General features: G+C 34.3%; 1 protein-coding gene across 5 annotated transcripts in view; it reads left to right on the forward strand.

Moving 5' to 3' along the window:
• LOC118744102 (anaphase-promoting complex subunit 2) overlaps positions 1 to 20770 on the forward strand; it is a 508470-nt gene that overhangs the window by 425841 nt on the left and 61859 nt on the right. For 3 of the 5 annotated variants that reach the window (XM_036476830.1, XM_036476827.1, XM_036476828.1), the window contains exon 6: positions 7601 to 7864. The exons of 1 other annotated variant lie outside the window; for it this stretch is intronic. In XM_036476830.1, coding sequence (XP_036332723.1) covers positions 7601 to 7864 — 264 coding nt within the window. The remainder of the gene's footprint in view (positions 1 to 7600; positions 7865 to 20770) is intronic. One more of the 5 variants, XM_036476831.1, reaches the window with a different exon arrangement.

A 20770-nucleotide genomic window follows, 5' to 3' on the forward strand; every position in this document is an offset into this window, starting at 1 on the left:
TATTACTCAAATAAAATCTAATTATTATTAGGCATTTTTTATTACACTGTGCAGCAGCATTTTTGGAGGCGCAATAATTCCAACGCAGGATGAAAGACCTAGACCCATATAGTAAAACCTCAAAATCGTTTTGCATTCTTTGGTCAAATTTCTTTGCTATGGCTATTTTAACTTTGCAATATTTTGCCAAGTGTCTTTAGAATAAATGAATAAAAAGAGTAAAAATACATATAGGAGAGAAATATGTTGTTTCTGGACATATAGTAAAAATTTTTCGAGGAATAATTTTGTAGCACATTTTAACCCGTTATCTCCCTCACAAAAGGGTCGTTTTGGCCCCTTTTTTAGAAAAGCCAAATAAAATGGCATTTTGAAGGTCTAGCGGGTTAAAATATTCTAGTAAATTATTTGCCATAAAATTTTACTAGGGGTTCTCTCAGACAAAATCTTTGTACAAAGAATCTGTGAGTGCACAGAAAATCAAAAATCATGTATCCCCTTGGAATATAAAAAAAAATTAATGCTTTATTTTATACAGGTATATTGTTCATACATGTATGTAACGCTAGCTCCAATTGTTTAAACAAGTAACCTAAGTGTAAATAATCTTTCGATAGAACATAGTAATTTTATTGAAACAGTAAAATGGAAGCGTGCAAGTCAGATACTACTTTGCTACTGCTGTGGTAAATATGTACCAAAAAGTACATGTCCTTAAAAATTTACTACTTACATCATCATCTGGCTCATTTCAACAAGCAGGTATCCACTGAGTCCGATGTGCACGGCCAGCCCTCCCATCAAGTTGCTCTTCCATTTGAAATGAGGTAGTAAATACGTGTAACACAAAAATATTTTAACTTATTTTAATTAAAAAGAAAAAACAATACAGATATAGGGAAAAAAGCACCGGATGCAATTCTTGCAGAAATTTGTTGATGGAGTAAGCACGTGTTTGATGATCGCGATCGTGAAGAATTTCAAGATGACGCAGTAGAGCCAGCATTGGAATCACACCTGGACCTCATGTGTGACTCAGATTCTGATCACATCGATGATGCCAATGCTGATTTTATGGCTAATAATTTTCTAGAAGATTTTAACCCTCTTGCGACCTTCAAAACGCCATTTTATCCGGACTTTCTAGAGAAAAGGGCCAAAACGACCCTTTTTTGAGGGAGATTAGGGGTTAAAATATTGTACAAAATTACTCCTCGTAAAATTTTACTCTATGTCCCGAAACAACATATTTCCCTCCGATATGTATTTTTATTTTTTTTCATTTATTCGAAAGACCCTTGGGCAAAATATTACAAATTTAAAATAGCCGTAGCAGAAATTTGACCAAATAATGTAAAACGATTTTGAGGTTTTACTATATGGGTCTTGGTCTTTCATTGAGAGTTGGAATCATTCCGCCCCAGACATCGACTCTCAGTGGCACAGTGTTATTAGTTCGCGTTATCACTTGTTAGTTTTTAGTTCTACTCCACGGAACACAAAAATATTGTTTAGTATTTTTCTTTAAATACGCACTATAAACACATTAAATAACAACAAACAAACACACACACGATATGCACATTAACTAATTATTATTAGAAATACCTTGAAATTATTTTCAATATCTAACTTTGTTTATTTATATTTACGCAACCTTTCACAAGACTAATAATTTTGCACCACTTGACTTTGAAAGCGCACTGAAAGCACAGGGTTGAAACTTCAAATTTGTTATTTGGAGATTTTCTTAATTGACATATGTACGTTTATAAAAATAACTGATATAAAGAAAATGTTGCTATAAAAATCTTGAATTTATGCCTTTATGACTTTGAAAGCGCACTGAAAGCACAGGGTTGAAACTTCAAATTTGTTATTTGGAGATTTTCTTAATTGACATATGTACGTTTATAAAAATAACTAATATAAAGAAAATATTGCTATAAAAATCTTGAATTTATGCCAAAAAAAATCCACTTCCGCCAGTGTGCATTGCGATAAGTCTCCCAAGTAGGGTTCGAACGAGGGTATAAAAATGAGTACATTAATACTCGATACCTTATTTGGTGATTTTACTCGATACTTTGCAAAGTACTCGTAGTATCGAATACTTTTTAAAAAACAAATTTTCTTTGCTTATATGAATTATTATCATTTAATTTTGTCCATCACTTAAAATAAACTGAAATTGCGTGTAGTCTGTTGCATAACATTAACCAAATAAGTTAAAGTTTAAAGTCCCATTTCTTTGTAGCAGGTAATTTCGCGAACGTCTGGTCCGATTTTCATGAAATTTTGCACATAAATATCTTTCAGCAACCACCATGTTTTAGGCCAAATAAAATTTACTTTTTTCCGGTAGGTGGACCAGGGACCGATCTATTCGAAAAAATCTTATTATGGTCCGATTTGCTGAAAATTTGGTACGTAGGTAGCTTTTTGCCTAGATTAGCATATATGATCCTTTTTTCCGCGAAGTGGACCAGGGGCCGATCTATTCGAAAAAATCGTATTTATGGTCCGATTTGCTTAATCTATACTAGTTATATAAAGAGAAGTCCCTTTTCTTTGTAACAGGTAATCTCGCGAACCGCTCGTCCGATTTTGATAAAATTTTGTTTTAAATAGCTTTCAGCAACCACCATTTCATAGGCCAAAAAACAATTACTTTTTTCCGGTAGGTGGAAAAAATCGTGTTATGGTCCGATTTGCTTAAAATTTGGTAAGTAGGTAGCTTTTTTCTCGTTTCCGGGAAGTGGATCAGGGACCGATCTATTAGAAAAAATCGTATTTATGGTCCGATTTGCTTAAAATTTGGTACGTAGGCAGCTTTTTGTCTAGATTAGTATATATGATTATTTTTTCCGGGAAGTGGACCAGTAGTGCGATTCACTAACTTTTAACAATGCGACTTGTCGTTTTGTTGTTTGCTGTAACGATTGTGCGATTCACTAACTCTGCTGCCGCTAATGGACATAAATCTGTTGCATATGCCAAGGCGCTCGTGTGAGCACAAAGTTCACAAGCATTTTATATGGAAGAAAATGCGCAACACACTCCACAAAAAAAATTCTAAAAAATCAACTGTAACTTTTAGCGACTTGAAACTTGAAATCATACCCGAAAATCATTTAAAGATTCTGAATAAAAAGTTTGAAATCTTGGTGAAAATTTTTTAAAGTTTGATTGATTTTTGTGAATTTAATGCAAGCTTTAAAACTAATTTATATTCATGTGGTTTCTGTTGTTATATAGTAGATGGAACTATTTAAAACAAAATTATTAAAAACAAAAAATACACATACAAAGATCATTTAACATGAAAAAGTTTGTTAATATTAAAAAAAAAAATCGGTATGCACATTTTGTACATATTTATTTTCAATACTGATTTTATTATGCTAATGTCATGATGATTAATAAAGAAATATTTAAATATGCACATACTTATATGATATTTATATTTTTAATAAACGATGTACACGTATTAAATTGAAAACTTTAATTATTCAATTCCTTTAAATTCAATGCATATTCAGTTTCTGTAAGATTAAAAAATATAATTATCACGTTTTAACTTCCAGATTTCTATATTAATTTTACGCCCTATTGTAAAATTATAAAAAAATTATTTATGCGATTTTGTAGCCCATTAAATCTTAGTACAATGAAGTGCAAGTTTGATGTTGCTGAAAAATCCTTTGATTTTTGATATTTGTTTTTGCTAGCTGTGCTGTCCATTTTTTTCATACGAAAAAATTGTAGGACGTACCTTTTATGTTTTATTAACAATACCAATCTAGACGTCGCACAGTGGCCAATTTTTCGAAAAAGCTGGCCAAAAGTCGAAGCTTGGTTCAATTGTAATCAAACCTTGTGTATTCGTCTTTATTTTGGTTTCTGGTTTTAAATTTCACCACATAATTTCGAAATTCAAAATGGCTGATCCATAATGGCTGCTGTGTACGCTTAAAATAATCAGATTTTTAGCAAATCGGAAGAGAAGCTCGGACAAACACTAACGAGGTCTTAATGTTTGTTTCTAAAAATCTTGATGTTGAAAGTTACACGGGAACTGCGGGATTTTGAATGAATCAATAAACAAGACATACATATTTGTTGGTACAGGAATATATTTTTAAGATAACAATTTTATACACCGTCATCACAGTCATCTGAAGTATCCAAGCTCGTATCTATATTTACTGATGGCAATTCCGCATCCGCATTTACAACAGTTGATAATAATTTAATGGCATCTGACGACAGTTTATGATTTGTTTTGGTGGGTTTAAACGTAATCTTGAAATGACAGGGCCCGAGGATACAAGCAGCCGATATTTTTTAATATCCTTATTCCTTGACTCTTGGGTTTCTTCGAAAAGTTACCCAATTGGCAGGGTTGCCCATTCAATAATGAGAGGCCCATGGATGAGCACTCTAATATAGTAGTACTTTCTGACATCATTTAAATTCTAAAAACATCCAATCTTTAAAACATCAAAATCTTGACAGAAATATTTTTTACATACATAATTTAAATCTTTTAAACATAAAAAAATTTAGAATCGCGTATAAAAACTGATGTCCAAGCTACAGTGGCGGCTTGTGACAGGTGGTTTTAACCAAGGTGGATCGGAAAAACTTCAATATATATGAAAAAGAAAATTAGACCGCCCATCTCGACCTCTCGTAACTATTTTCCTAATCCATCATGAGTAAACAAAAAAGATCAATCCGTGAATATCTATGTCTTACGTCAGTTTTTAAATGGCGTGACAATATGAAAAAACATGTTTTACATACTCTAGATTACAATGTCCATGAGCAAATGCTTGAAAACTGTTATTTTTTTAAAGATAATACCACGATTTTAACAATGACGAAAACTCTAATTTACGAAAAGTTTAGAGCGAATTGCTAGCAACAGTCACTTCGATCTCCTGTAACATTAAATGCCTTAAGAAAATCGACTTGTTGTCTCATAACGATACGCAGTAGAGCCCTCCTAACAATATAAGATGGTTATGCATACGAATGCACCAATTTTTTTTTGGACTTTTGGCCAGGGTTTTCCAAAAATTGGCCACTGTGCGTCATCAAATTAGCGGCCTTTGTTATCGTTAACAACAACAGTTGATTTGGCGCTAACGAATGTTGTTAGGGAAACGTTTACTGAATAGCTATGTTGTTAAAATTGTCGTTTAGCTGACTTAACAATAACAGCAGTTGTTAAAATCGCGTAGTGAATCGCACCACAGGAACCGATACAATCGAAGAAATCGTATTTATGGTTCGATTTGCTTAAAATATGGTACGTAGGAAGCTTTTTGCTTAGATTAGCATATATGATTCTTTTTTCCGTGAAGTGGAAAAGAGTCCGATCTATTCTAAAAAGTTGTATTTATCGTCCGATTTGCTTGAAATTTAGTACGTAGGTAGCCTTTTCCTAGATTAACATATAGGATCCATTTTTTCTTCTAATATGTTCCTTTTTTTTGAAATTTGGCGCGTAGGCAGCTTACTGCCTGGATTAACATATAGGATAGTTTTTTTCTTATAGGTGGATCAGGGACCGATCTATTATATAGAATAGAATTGAATGATTATTGTACAGTTTGAAATGTTTTAAGGCGCCGCAAAGCAAGCTGGTATTGGCTATACCAATCTACTACTATATCTATACCAATTATATTAAGAGAAGTGCCTCCTAAACGACCGAAATGATTTTAATGAAATTTTTGTCCTAAACTCCCTGCATAGTTTAGGTTCACAACTTAAAACGCCAAGTGGCGCTGGAGTCGAGTTATTCAAAATATTCTTTGATAACGTGAAGGGAAATATTTCTGCGAAAAAAACGGCTCGCCAGGTGGCTCTGGAATCGAGTTATTACTAAAAATCGTATTTATGGTCCCATTTGCGTTATTAACAAGATGTACATTGGTAACGGTAGGGGCAATACTACTGAAAAATAGAGCCGCAAGGAGGCGCTGGAGTCGAGTTATTGCTAAAAATCGTCAAGTGAAGTCATTCGGAGACACCAGGGATCAAAATCAAATTACCACCGTTAAATCGGCCACCATAACCATTGTGGTCCTTGATTTACGGCGACTAAAAAAAATAAAGACAATTCAATAAGTCAATGTATATTGGATTTCTGTGGACCAATGATGTTCTCTCATTTTGAAATTGCCACCACCTTTTCTATATAGATTCAAGGACGATTCACCATCGAGCCAGACCATTGTTTCCGCAAGAACTTCTTCACGGGCTTTCGTTAGGTTATTTAAGACGGCAATGGAGGATATGGTTTCTTACGACCATAAAACCAAATGTGAACGTGTATTGTGGTTAACACTTTGTACCAAATATTTGAATAAAGAAACAAATTTTGGGCGGGCGACGTTCGCCGGGTCTGCTAGTAAAAAATAAAGTAGGTTTAAGGAGCTTAATAAAGTGACATTTTCATACATTTTTCAGTTTATAAACCTTTTTTATTTTTTACGAATAAGGCCATAAAACTTAACGCAAATTTAACGAAAATGCAGAACTTTTAGAAGCTTTTTGGGTATGCAGTTTTGTAACCTATTCAAATTTACGTGTAGCCTAGTACCGTTGACTTTTAATTCAAACTTGCACATTATTATACTACAATTGATGAATAGGCTACAAAAATGCATTCCCAAAAAGTGTACACAAATTTCTTAATAAAATTTGAAATTCGTGAAAGTATATATATATGTATATATATATATATCTATATATATATATATATATATATAACAAAAATCAAATATTTTAAATTTCTATTGTTTTAATTTCAGGAAATAACTAGATATACGATTGAAGAATAAAATATTTTTAGTATCCCAAAAAACGTATTTTAATGAGTCCGATTCTGAGTAGTATCGATACTTTTTCCCTGATACTTTTAGAGTATCCATACCATGAGCTCGATGCCAGAATGAGTACTCAGTATCGATACCAAAGTCTGAAATTTCGAACCCTACTCCCAAGGCACACAAAGGTGCTACAATTTAACTGTAACCGACTTCATGGGTCGGCATGGAATGTTAATAGCTGCGGTCCAAGAGACGAGACGCACCGTCGAGACCGCGAGCGAGATAATGGTGGTACCTCAGAGGTGAGAACCGTATGGTAGTCGGTGTCTTCAATGCCCATCACGATCTTTGCCACTCAAGCCTGTCAAATGATCGTATTAAGGGTACACACTTGGCTGACCAGATAGACGATTCGAAATTCTACACAATGAACGACCAGGATTATGGCTGACCCTGACGACAACGTTGATGGATGAGCCGACCCGAGCGGGTTTTAGTAGCCGCTACTCCAACAACAACTTCGTTTTCGATGGAAAAAATAAGATTCACAAAATAGCGATTAAATTCACCAAAAAAAAAAAACGGAATTTAACTTTTTCCTTGATTGGAAAAATAAATAAAAATTAACGATTTTGCAATGATCTGATAACGAAAATCTTGATATTTAGTATTTATTTTCGCTCCTTGCTTAAAGTGCTTTAAGTCTGAAATATCTACCAATTTTCTAATGCCTATTTTATGTGCCCCATTTACAGATAAAATGTTTGATATATCAACTTTTATAATATCAGCACAATTTTGGCCGTCATTCAATAAAGAAAGTTTGGAGCTACCTGAAGAAATTGCCAATGAATTTGAAAAGTATACAAAAGCCTATGAAGCATACAAAGGAAATAGAACGTTAAATTGGCGAACAGTAACAGGACGAGTTAATATTGTTATTGAAATAGGTGAACGAACAATTGAAATGGTTGTGGCCCCCACTCAAGCAATCATATTGTATCACTTCCAACACAAAGGTAAGTCTTATTAATACATACTGTCAGTCAATAAAGTTTAGGTACAGCGAATTTTTTACAATACGGGCAACTATTTTTTAAATATTTTATTTTTCGCAATTTTTTTTTTAAATATGGTTAATTCTACAGCAAAGACCCTAAAAATTAAAACTCCAAACCTTGTGCAAAATTAAAGAAAATTCTTCAAAATTTCATTAAAATATTGCACTTTTTATTTACGCTCTCTAGAAAAATGTTCAGTATGCAGTTTTTTAGCCCATTCAATTTTAGTATAATAAATTGCAAGTATGAAGAAGCTAGGACTTACCATTGATTTTCGGGAACTTTTTTTGTTGAAGGTGTCGCAAATTTTTTCCATATAAAAAAATTATCAAACATTATTTTATATGGAGAAAATGAGCGACACCTTCAACAAAAAAATTGCTAAAAATCAATGGTAAGTCCTACTTAGCTCAAACTTGCGCTTCGTTATACTAAAATTGACTGGGCTAAAAAACTGATACTCAACTTTTTTCTACACAGCGCAAATAAAAAGTGCAATATTTGAATGAAATTTTGCAGAAATTTCTTAAATTTTGCACAAGGCTTGGAACTCTGATTTTGTTTTTTTTTTTGTTGTAGAATCAACCATATTTTTATAAAAAATTGTCGAAAAATAAAATATTTAAAAAATAGTTGCCCGTATTGTAAAAAATTCGCTGTACCTAAACTTTATTGACTGACTGTATACATATAACTTCCAAGGTTAGGCTCATTTATTCTATTAACAACACGCTTAATTCTAAAATATAAAGAAAATAGTAAGCGGCTATTGAACGAAGTTTATTATTAGGCTTGTTCTATTTAACCATCACAAGATAATAGCTAAATCTTGGTCAAATAAAGCCAAACTAGCTTAATTCCTAATAATAAAATAATAAAAAAATAATTGCCCGTATTGTAAAAAATTCGTTGTACCTAAACTTTATTGACTGATTGTATTAAGGTAGCTGTTGTGGATTGCATAAAAAAAAATTAATTGGTCTTTTCTTAAAAAAAAAGGTAGCGCCTCTGGCTTGCATTTTTAAATAAATTTTGTGAGAAAGTGGTAATTATTTTGACACTTTTTTTAATGCCTCTTTTTCTGCAACTGCATTGCCTTTCTCAATTGTCCTTCAGGATCTTGGCCTTTGTTTATGGAATCACTAAGTATAATGATTGTTAAGCAACTCAAAAACTATACCAGCGTGATTACCGTCGTATCCTTTTGAGAGTAGCCGCACCCTTATAAAAGGAATAAGACCCAAACTTTTCAGGTAAAAATTTCAGTAGGTTGCGTCTTTATTGCCTTTTAAATTTTATAAATTATCATTATTTTTAAGTGGAAAAATAAAACTGAAAATTAATGATAATCTCTGCGTGAAAAAATAAAAATCATAAAATAATCATTATTTGTAATCCCAAAAATAAAAATCAAATAATAATTACACTGTGAGACAAATGGTAGGGGTCAGTGATCGGGAAGGTTTCAAACTACCGGGGAAAGTTATATCGGTAAAAAAGAAGTTATACGTGTCCCGGCGTTTCGCTGGGTCACGTCTAGGAATCGAGATATATCGATTTAAAGTTAGTAACTATCATATAGGGGAAATTGTCACCTTTGGTGGTCTTTTTTTTGACATAACTCGAGAACCACTAGTCCGATTTTGCTCAAACAACTTAAAAAAAAAATTAAAAATTACAATTCCTTTAATCTGTTCATATAACGTTTTTCTATATAATCAACAGTTTTGCCGGTAAAAATAAATGTATGAAGAAAAAAAATATTTTTTGCCTAAAATATTAAATTTTTTTATTTTTTAAATTCATAAAAAATCCAAAACGGAAAAAAATGCAAGTCGTATTACTTTCACGCAAAGTCACATAGTCGGACTAGTGGTTCTCGAGTTATGTCAAAAAAAAGACCACCAAAGGTGACAATTTCCCCTATATGATAGTTACTAACTTCAAATCGATATATCTCGATTCCTAGACGTGACCCAGCGAAACACCGGGCCACGTATAACTTGTTTTTGACCGATATAACATTTCCCGTTGGTTTCATCCCATCCCGATTTTGACTGTCGCATAGTGTTATTTCCGTTTGAGCGAAAAAATAAAACTCAATAATAATTCATAAAATAATGATTACATGCTGATTTAAATTATTTTACTCATAATGATTACCTTCCCTGCTTTTAAAATTTAAAATAGAATAGTTTAGTAAAAGTACCACATTTCACTGCTTTTGGACTGGTGCGGAACTAGTTACTATCGGACTGGCTCGTTTTTGGCAAAAAAGAACTAGTACTGAACTAGAAATCTGGTTCACTAGTTCGTGTTTTCTCTACAGAGTTATCTCTGCGGGGATGAGGCGTAATGCAAAATAATTAATTATCGCATTATAATTATGTTGGCTAAGTCTTCCATAAAATAAGCTAAAAGCTTAAATTTCTGGTCAAATAAAACACGTCTATTTTATAGTTAAATTTACTACTATCGATATAGCTATGGCGCATAATCATACCCTGCAAAAACATGATTACTATAGATATTAAAATGGAATCGAATTAGGCGATGGGAATCGCTCACCCTTTCGCTTCATTAGCATTATTTTAACATGGGCATGTCATTGGCCGTAAGCTCTTACCCGCAGCATTATCTTCAAACGAAGGGAGAACGCATGGATAAAACGAATACAGAGAAACTAATGTAGAACGTCTGGATAAGTACATACTTATGTATGTATATTCAATTGAAAACAGAAAATGAGACATTCCTTTTCATATCGGACATCAAATTTGGTGTCACATTTTCGATTGGCTTGAATTTTTTGTATGGGTTCTATACATGAAATAACCTAACACGTTTCGAGGATTTTTTTTTCTTCGAAGATATGATCTGTGAAAGTTTGCATTTTTTCGTGATTCTGACTAGTCATGTTCAAAGTGTTATATCCCGGGTTCTGCTCATCGTAGGGACTTTATCTTAACGTCCTTTTAAAACTAAAGAAACGGGCTTAAAATTTCAACATATAAGATGGTCAAGATTGTCCTAAGGCTAATTTAGACGTCCATAAACCTAGCTGACCCAAGTCGCCAAAAATCAATAAAAATTAGCTAGGAATTAGGTGTCTTTTAGGTGTTAATTAGGGCCTCCAAAATTAATTTAGGTGTTCCTTTGGTTTCCGATAAATTCACAAAAATGTGTGGGTTACGTAAACCTAGCTGAACAATCTTAATTTTTTTTTTTTTTTCGAAATACATATATGCAGGAATTAGGTGTCTTTTAGGTGTTCTTCAACCGCACTAAAACTAATTTAGTAGCTCCATTGGTTGCTGAGATATTCGCAAAAATGTGTTTTTCAGCTAACTTAGCGCTGTTAACCTAGCTGAACAATCTTAATTTTTTTTTTTAATTTTCGAAATACATATCTGCAGGAATAAGGTGTCTTTTAGGTGTTCTTCGACGCCACTAAAACTAATTTAGTAGCTCCATTGGTTTCCGAGAAATTCGCAAAAATGTGTGGGTTACGTAAACCTAGCTGAACAATCTTAATTTTTTTTTTTTTTCGAAATACATATATGCAGGAATTAGGTGTCTTTTAGGTGTTCTTCAACCGCACTAAAACTAATTTAGTAGCTCCATTGGTTGCTGAGATATTCGCAAAAATGTTTACGTAAACCTAGCTGACCCATCGTTAAATTTAGGTTTTAAATTCTCCAAATATATGCTGGAATTAGGTGTCTTTTAGGTGTTCTTCAACGCCACTAAAACCAATTTATTAGCTCCATTGGTTTCCGAGAAATTCGCAAAAATGTGTGTTTTCAGCTATCTTAGCGCTGATAACATAGCTGAACAATCTTAATTTTTTTTTTTAATTTTCGAAATACATATCTGCAGGAATTAGGTGTCTTTTAGGTGTTCTTCAACGCCACTAAAACTAATTGAATAGCTCCATTGGTTTCCGAAAACTTCGCAAAAATGTGTGCTAGGTTTACGTAAACCTAGCTGACCCATCGTTAAATTTAGGTTTTAAATTTTCCAAATATATGCTAGAATTAGGTGTATTTTAGGTGTTCTTCAACTCCCCTAAAACCAATTTAGTAGCTCCATTGGTTTCCGAGAAATTCGCAAAAATGTGTTTTCAGCTTGCTTAACGCTGCACAGTGGTTTGGATCGCAAATCTAGCTGGACGAAACTATTTAAACAAATACTCGTTGATGGATCTTTACACCACTTCTTACCTAGGGGATTTTTGAGTCGCTGATTACGAATCTGAAGTCACTTATCAAAAATTCAAAATGGCGGATCCAATATGGCGGACGAAAATTAAAAAAAATCGGTAGATTTCTATGAAACTGGGTATCTGGGGGTTTTCTGGGTCGCTGATTACATATCTAAAGGCATTTACCAAAAATTCAAAATGGCGGATCCAATATGGCGGGCGAAAATTTAAAAAAATCGGTAGATTTCTATGTATTTGGGTATCTGGGGATTTTCTGGGTTGCTGATTACGAATCTAAAGTCATTTACTTAATTTACTTTATTTACTTCGGAACGAGCATTTTCATCAGATATTTCTTTCAATTTACTAATCACATAATCACGGACACCTTGTTGTCTTTTAGAAGTTTCAGCAACACCAAATGTCAAACAACTCACTTCTTAAGATTTTATTTACCATGATTAAATTTAAGATCAAGCAAGCAAGACACAATAAATTTCAGAAAAAATTTTATAACAGCGCTTAAAGATTTGCATGCCTGTTGTATAATTTTTTAATTTCAGAAAGCAGAAAATTCGCGAGGTACTATTTTTTTAACTCTTACATAACCAAAGGTTTTATAACTCCAAGTATTTTTCTGTTTTAACACACAACCCCTCCCCCCATCTCCCCCGTGGATCCGCCTCTGATCTTATATTTATATTCAGATACATTCCTGTTAATAATTACTTTTGAATTTTGAGATTTGACATACCGTCACTAAAATGTAAATATCTAAGCCAATTGGTTAGACTTGGTTATCGAACTTACCCTCTGCATTTGCGAAGGTGTAAAGAATAATATGCAAGTGGTTTTATAACGGCCTTCGGCGGCCTTTACTTTTCCTACTCTTTAATTTATTTTTTTAATTAATCAAAACGACGATTTTTCAGAATAAATTTGCTTATACCAATGTGGACATAAATTGCGTTATGACCCCTGAATCTATAGGGGAATAAGTGTAATTTTTTGTTTATAAAGTCAATTTGCAATTATGCAAATATTTGGAGTGCAATTAGCAGTCTTTTAAGTTAAATTTCAGCTTTTAAAATGGAGTTCTCAAATAGGCGGCGTTGACTTACCTCTTTTTGTTTGTTTTCATATGTTAATGCTTTAATAAATGCAATTTCTATTTGAATGTATTGTCAGGAATGTACTCCAAGTACCATTAACTATTTTAAAAACAAAAAAATTTTGACTTTCGTCCAGCTAGATCTGCTATCCGAACCACTGTGCGCTGTTAATATTTTTTTAAATTTTCGAAATACATATATGCAGGAATTAGGTGTCTTTTAGGTGTTCTTCAACGCCACTAAATCTAATTTAGTAGCTCCATTGGTTTAATTCCTGCATATATGTATTTCGAAAATTTAAAGATTTTTTAGCTAGGTTAACAGCGCTAAGCTAGCTGAAAACACATTTTTGCTAATTTTCTGGAAACCAAGGGAGCTACTAAATTGGTTTTAGTGGCGTTGAAGAACTCCTAAAAGACACCTAATTCCAGCATATATTTGGAAAATTTAAAACCTAAATTTAACGATTCACATTTTTGCGAATTTCTCGGAAACCAAAGGAACACCTAATTCCTAGCTAATTTTTATTGATTTTTGGCGACTTGGGTCAGCTAGGTTTATGGACGTCTAATTTAGCTATTAACAGTTGATCTTTTTGAAGTTGATTTGCATAGTGAAGACCAGTAAATTAGGGATTTAAAATTATACCATCGTAATGCTTGTTTAATTCTCTATAGAAAACCTGTTAAAAAAAAACTATAAAAAAAGAACTATTTTCAAAATATTTTTATTTATGACGAGATGGTTTATTTTGTGAGAATCAATAACGCAGATTTTATTGCCGATTTCGGTATAATCTCAATTCGTTAACAACATTTGTTTCACACCTTTTTCAATAAAATAATATTCTAGAAATGGGCGTGGCTATATTAAAACCAAAGTTCAAAAATGTAGAATTTGTTGTGGATTTTTTTTATTTATTTATTTATTTATTTATTCGTCTATGAAACAGTAGTTTCTTACAGACTAGTTACAAAATTAATATATGCAGGACACTAAAACTATTGATTAAACTGGATACAAGATTCAAAAGAAAGAATACAAAAGATTAATAAATAAATTTCTTGAGTAAGAGAAATCAAGTGAGATAGAATTCGAGATCAAATTAAGCTCATTTAAGGTACGTACCAAGGGGGCATTGCGCGCGTATTCAGTTCTATGGATTTCACAATAGAACGGCAAAATGTTACGCAAGACTCGCTGAGGGATGTTGAAATTTATGCGACCTAAGAGAAAAGGACAATCAACACTACCATTAATAATATTAAAAACAAAAGTCAGGGAAAGTACAGAACGCCTCGTTTCCAATGACTTAAGGTTAAGCAAAAGCAAACGACTACTGTACGGTGGTAGAGGATCCGAAAAGTTTAAGGACCGCAATGCGAAATTAAGAAACACCTTTTGAACACGTTCTAACCTATTTATAAAAAATTTGTGGAATGGCCTCCAAATATATGTAGCATATTCCAAAATGGGACGAACAAAAGATGAGTATAGTAATTTAATAGTATAGGGATCAGAGAATTTTACACAGTTCCGCCTCACGAAACCCAAAACAGAGAAGGATTTAGAAATCACAAGATTAATATGCCTACTAAAAGAAAAATTTGAAGTAAAAATGACGCCAAGATCTTTGGCCTCGGCAACAGAGTCTAGCGAAGACTCCGCGATTGTATAACTCGTTGATAAAGGACTATGAATTTTTGCAAAAGTTACTTTAAAGCACTTTTTAATATTTAAAGAGAGGCGTGCTTTTATGCACCAAAGATTGAGATTATTAATGTCGGCCTGAAGCAAAGTAGCATCCCTTTCGTTTCTGATCGTTGAAAATACTTTCAGGTCATCGGCATATAGCAAAAAATTTGCGAATGAAAAACATGAGCTAATGTCATTTATGAATAATATAAAAAGTAAAGGACCTAAAATACTTCCCTGGGGTACCCCAGAGGAGGCAAGGAATGCATCTGACGAAATGTCATCTATCGAGACAACACAGCGCCTGTTGATCAAGTAGGATTTAATCCACTTCAAAAAAACAGAATGGATGCCAAGATATGCTAACTTATTAAGTAAAATCGAATGAGAGACTCTATCAAAGGCTTTACTAAAGTCCGTATAAATACATTCAACCTGGAAACCTGCAGAAAGAGACGTCATACAGTATTCACAAAATACAGCTAGGTTAGACACAGTAGATCGATTGGAAACAAAACCATGTTGGTTAGGCAGGATTAAACTTTTAGTGATAAAATACATTTTTTCTTTGACTATAGATTCAAAAAGTTTCGATGCAGTTGATAGTTTAGAAATGGGCCTGTAATTGCGAACATTATTTTTATTCCCACTCTTAAGTATAGGGTTAATAGAAGTAATTTTCCAATCCTCGATAAAGACACCCGACGCAAGAGACAAATTAAAAATACGATGTAGAGGTAGAATTAGAGCGGGACAGTTCTTGAGGAGAAGAGCAGAAAACCCATCAACATCCGCTTTCGTAGACGGTTTCAGCTTAGAAATGCCAGCTTCCACGTCATCAAGGGACAGAGAGTCCCAAAACTGAACTCCGTAGCTGAATCGTGGTTTATATCAGGCCAGGAATTACCATCATCACAGACATAGTTGGCACTAAAAAATTCAGCGAAGAGACTCGCCACCTCAGTAGGGCCACTAGCACATTTATCGTCCAAAAAGACAGTCGAAGGAATGCAAGAGCCACATTTCTTAGACTTTATGAACTGCCAAAAAGCTTTTGGATTAGATTTAATGTTCAACTCCACCCCCAAAATATAGTTTTTATAAAGGAATTTGTCTAAGCAATTAAAATCTTTAGCATATTTCTGATATTTATCAAAGAAAATCTGATTTCCTGTAACTTTAAACTTCTTGAAGAATTTATTTCTAAGGTTCTTTAACTTTTTTAACTCCCGATTATACCATGGTAGCTTATGTGGTTTAGTTTTCAAAATAGGCACATTTTCGCTACACAAATCAACTAACGCTGTTTTAAAAGAATAATAGCAATTAGAAACATCCTGTCCTGAAAGTAATTCATCCCAATTGAGCATGGAAAGCGAGTTATTTAGCTTGCCGAAATCACAAGACTTGTAATTGAAGATAACTTGCTTAACAGGAGCAGATTTTAAAAATTTGTACAATTCAAATTTCAGAATTAGTGGCAGATGATGCATGTCTGACTGAGACATAGGACAATAACATTCCTCAATATTGCAGATTATATTGTCGCTTACAAAGATTAGATCTAGAATTCTATCTAACTTGTTAACATACTTATTAATTTGATTAAGATTTAGACTTAAAAGACTATCGATGAGGTATGACTCATGCGGGGCAGTTATATTGTTAGGAGTGAGCCCGAAGTCCGAAAAAGTGTCCGACCAACGCACATTGCATAAATTAAAGTCACCTAAAACACATAAGTGACTGTCGCCAAGTTTGTTCAAAACTAGAGAGTTGATATTATCAGCATGCGCATGATAAAGGTTATCCTTACTATTTGGTGGAATGTAGGAAGCCATGATGAACAAGGAATCGTTGAACGACGAGCCAGTGACACATACACAGATCTGATCAAGAAGCGAATTATCATTATCAAGCGCAACTAAATACGAATACAGATTGCGACGAACTGCAATTAAGACACCTCCTCCTCTTAAACATCCAGTTTTCGCAGCGTCTCTATCCTTTCGGTAGAAATTATAAAGGTTAGCGTCAAAAAATTCATTATCATTAAAAACTGAATTCAACCACGTCTCAACAATAACAAAAACGTCATAGTCGAGCTGAGAACTAAAATTGCGAACTAATTCAGATTTAGTACGAATGCCAGAAGCGTTTTGGAAGTACAACTTCAAATTGTAAGCGCTCCCAACTGTCTCATTAAATTTTGCGCTACTTGAGTTCTGGTGCATCGACTTTTTGAAAAAAGCGAAAGGGTCCTATTTTAACATTTGCAGGCCATATATTTTTATTATTTATCACTTTCTCATAGCTGCACTCAGAAACGCCTAGTTTGAAGCTTACTTTTTTGAAATCATTCAAGTTAGTACCCTTCTTTACTAACATATAGCAAGTAAAAAATTTAGCGTCTACACAAGCATGTTTAGCAACATAACTGATAATTTCAGCTGCGGTGACTGTGGGCGAAAATGAGGATAAATGTAGCCACTTCTGGCTAGGGATGACACTTAATTCATTACTGATGTTAGCTCCGATAAGTAGCGGTTGTTTCAGCTTCAAGCGCTTGTTATTAGCAACAGTCTTCCAACCTGTGGGGGATGGTTTAGTACTAGTACCAGAAGAAGTAGTTTCCACTGTAGTGACGTTGTTTACATTAGCATCCACCGCCAGCTGGGTGGGCGACAAATGAGACGAATGCGAAGATAGAGCCAAAAGTGTGGGAGCAGCGGACAGCATAGCGTCACTTAAAGTTGTGGGAGTGGCAACAGGCAGCTTAGCTTTGTTGGTGTTAGTGTCGTTGTTTACATCCACAGATATCAGGGTGGCCGATGAAAGAGATGAAGGCGATGATAAGCCGAGGTTGCGGGCGCAGCAGCACTAAGAGTAACAGCTGATCGAGTAGCGTCATAAGCAGAAAGAGCAACAGGCAGCTTGACACTGTTTGTGTTAGCGACTGCGGCACTATAGGTGAGATATGACTGCGTAGCGTCACAAAGAGAAACAGGCGAAGAGACAGCAGATTGAGACACCGTACTGCCAGCAGGGCAGCCGGTAGAAGAAATCGGCAACGTAGGCAAGAGAGCGTAATTAGCAGCACCAACTACGTTTTTTGATAGATTAGCACTACTAAGCCTCTGGACAACGGTATTTACACAAGATCGCAGTTTATTCACCTCAGCCCTGAGCAAATCTATTGTAATATCTTTTTTGTGCAGAGAATTCTGCATGGAAAGCAGATCAGAGTGCATATTATCAGCTTTCAACACAAGTTTGCTGTTTTCTTCACGCAAAGCAGTTATCGATTTGAGCATCTGGGCATTATCAGCACGAAGAGAGATTATTATGTTGTACAAAGAGCCCAAAGATATTTGATGTTTAGCTTCACTGAGATTATTATCAGTTGTTTTTTGCAAAGCACTTGATTTAGCATTAAGAGAGTAAGATTTAGTATTAGCAGTTTTTGCGTTAGTAGAGACAACATTCCGCCCATCAGCCAATAAAGCAGGAGGCGTAGGGGGGGGCGTCCGAATTGAGTCACGGCGTGCATTCGCGCAGCCTTTACAAAAAAAACTCCGTTCCGAGGCAAGCAAAAATTCGGCATCAGCAGGCCAAGTGAAAAATTTCATTGCATTTCGCGCACTGTATTTTTTCTTGTTGAGTACGATCAACTTTATTGCCACAGGAGCAAGGCATTACATTAAATGAATAAATAATTTCAAAGTTTTGATAAGTCTCAAAAGAGTCACTGTCTCAGTTAATAAATTATTCACGTATACACAAATAGAACTCTATAGTATACATATGTACATTGAAGTTTGAGTGAACTTGACGAGCAAGAGAAACAAACACGTCCGCACTGCACGACGTTTACTCACGTTCATGAAAAAGACTAGAATACTAGAATATCCATATGGATGAGATGGATATGGATTGAAAAAGCTGTGGAACAAATATTGTTAACGAAGCGATATTTCATTTGGTTTCATTTCATTTATGTATATGTTTATTTTATGCAAATGAGACTAGTGTCTCTTACAGCACATCGACTTATGGTAAACTATGGTGTTAAAAAAAAAAGAAAATAATAATAATAATAATAAAAAATTATATATAATATTATTTTAAAATTAGAATTAGTTATATAAGGCACAGAGAGAAGGTAGAAGAAGATATCTACAGGGAAGGGAATGAGGAGGGAGAAGTTTTCCAGAGGCAAGTCAAGAGAAGTAAGTTTGTATTGTATTCTTGAAGCATCTAGCATCTTTTATCGTTCTGATATCGGGTGGAAGACAGTTCCGTAATTGTGCACCATGAACAAAGAACATGCGAGAAGTAGCAATGTATGTAGTCTTAGGTATTATAATATTTAGCACACGCTCGCTTTGCCCAAATTTTAGGTTTTTAAATAAGTATTCTGGTTTTGCAGTATAAACCGACTTGTGTAAAAAAACAAGATTTCTTATCTTAAGAAAGTTATCCAGGGTGTTGTCAAGTATTTGCTTAGAATGAGCTGAAATATGGTCATATTTTCGTTTTGAGAAAATAAAACGAGCTGTAGTATTTAAAGCTTTTTGTATTTTTAGCTTTGATGCATTGTCAACAACTTCACTGTATATGATTTGAGGAACTATTAGTGTCTTACCTAGTCGGAGTTTTACATCATTTGGTAATAAATATGCAGTGCGATATAATTTCCTTAATACGTTATATATTTTACAAATCGAGTAGTTTATATGATCAACACAGCTCATCCTTGAATTCACTTTGAAACCAAGGTTAGTCACAACCTGCTCTATCTGTACTTCAATACCATCAATTTTAACAGGGTATAAACAACTTAGGTTGTATTCATTGTTAGATAGGGATATTGCCTTTGTTTTGCCAGAGTTCAGTTTCAAGTTATTTGCTTGTGCCCAACTAGATATACGAGAGAGATCTTCATTTATCCTACAGACTAGGTCTTCTGACAATCCAATGGGGCGCAATAAGTAGAAAAAAGTAATGGACCCAGTATTGACCCCTGAGGTACCCCGGAAGTAACGCGCCTTAAACTAGGAACCTTTTCCCCACACTGGACTTGTTGCTGACGATCAGACAGATAACTCTTCATGAGTTTTACTGCAGAAGTGTTGAAACCAAACATCTTTTCCAACTTTAACAGAAATAGTTCATGGTCAACTGTATCAAACGCCTTGCTAAAATCCAGTAGCACCATTAAGGTTAAGTGGTTTTGGTCATACGCCGGAAACTGACAGGAGGTAATTGAGAAGTTAATGATATGTGTGAGGGGAGATATAACAAACGGTAAAATTAGTTTTAAAAACCTCAAGTTCACGCCATCGGAACCCACCGCATTGGACCTAATCGCATATATAGCTTTAATCACGTCATCTTCAGTCGCCACATTAAAATTAAACACACACTGTGGGACTTCAAAGGGATTGCCAATATCCAAGCACGCGCTAGAATTATGAGGATTTAAGAAGAAAGAACACATAACTTCTACATCAAGATTACATAATGTTTTTTCCTTATTTCCTACACCAATTGATTTAAGATTTTTCCAAAGAATATCTGTTGGCAAGCCTGCGTCGTTACGCCATCGTTGTCGGCCGCTGTGGTGTAGTGGTAAGCAGTGTGCGCTTCCACTCCACAATGCCTGGGTTCAAACCCTGGTCAAAGCAACATCGCAAAAATATAGAAAAAAGGTTTTTTCTTAACAGCGGTCGTCCCTCGGCAGGCAATGGCAAACCCCCGAGTGTATTTCTGCCATGAAAAACAGCTTCTCATAAAAATACAATCGCCGTTCGGAGTCGGCGTAAAACTGTAGGTCCCTCCGCTTTGTGTGAC

The sequence above is a fragment of the Rhagoletis pomonella genome, unplaced genomic scaffold, assembly GCF_013731165.1.
Source record: "Rhagoletis pomonella isolate Grant_MI unplaced genomic scaffold, Rhpom_1.0 Rhpom_scaffold_00008, whole genome shotgun sequence".
Classification (NCBI taxonomy): domain Eukaryota; kingdom Metazoa; phylum Arthropoda; class Insecta; order Diptera; family Tephritidae; genus Rhagoletis; species Rhagoletis pomonella.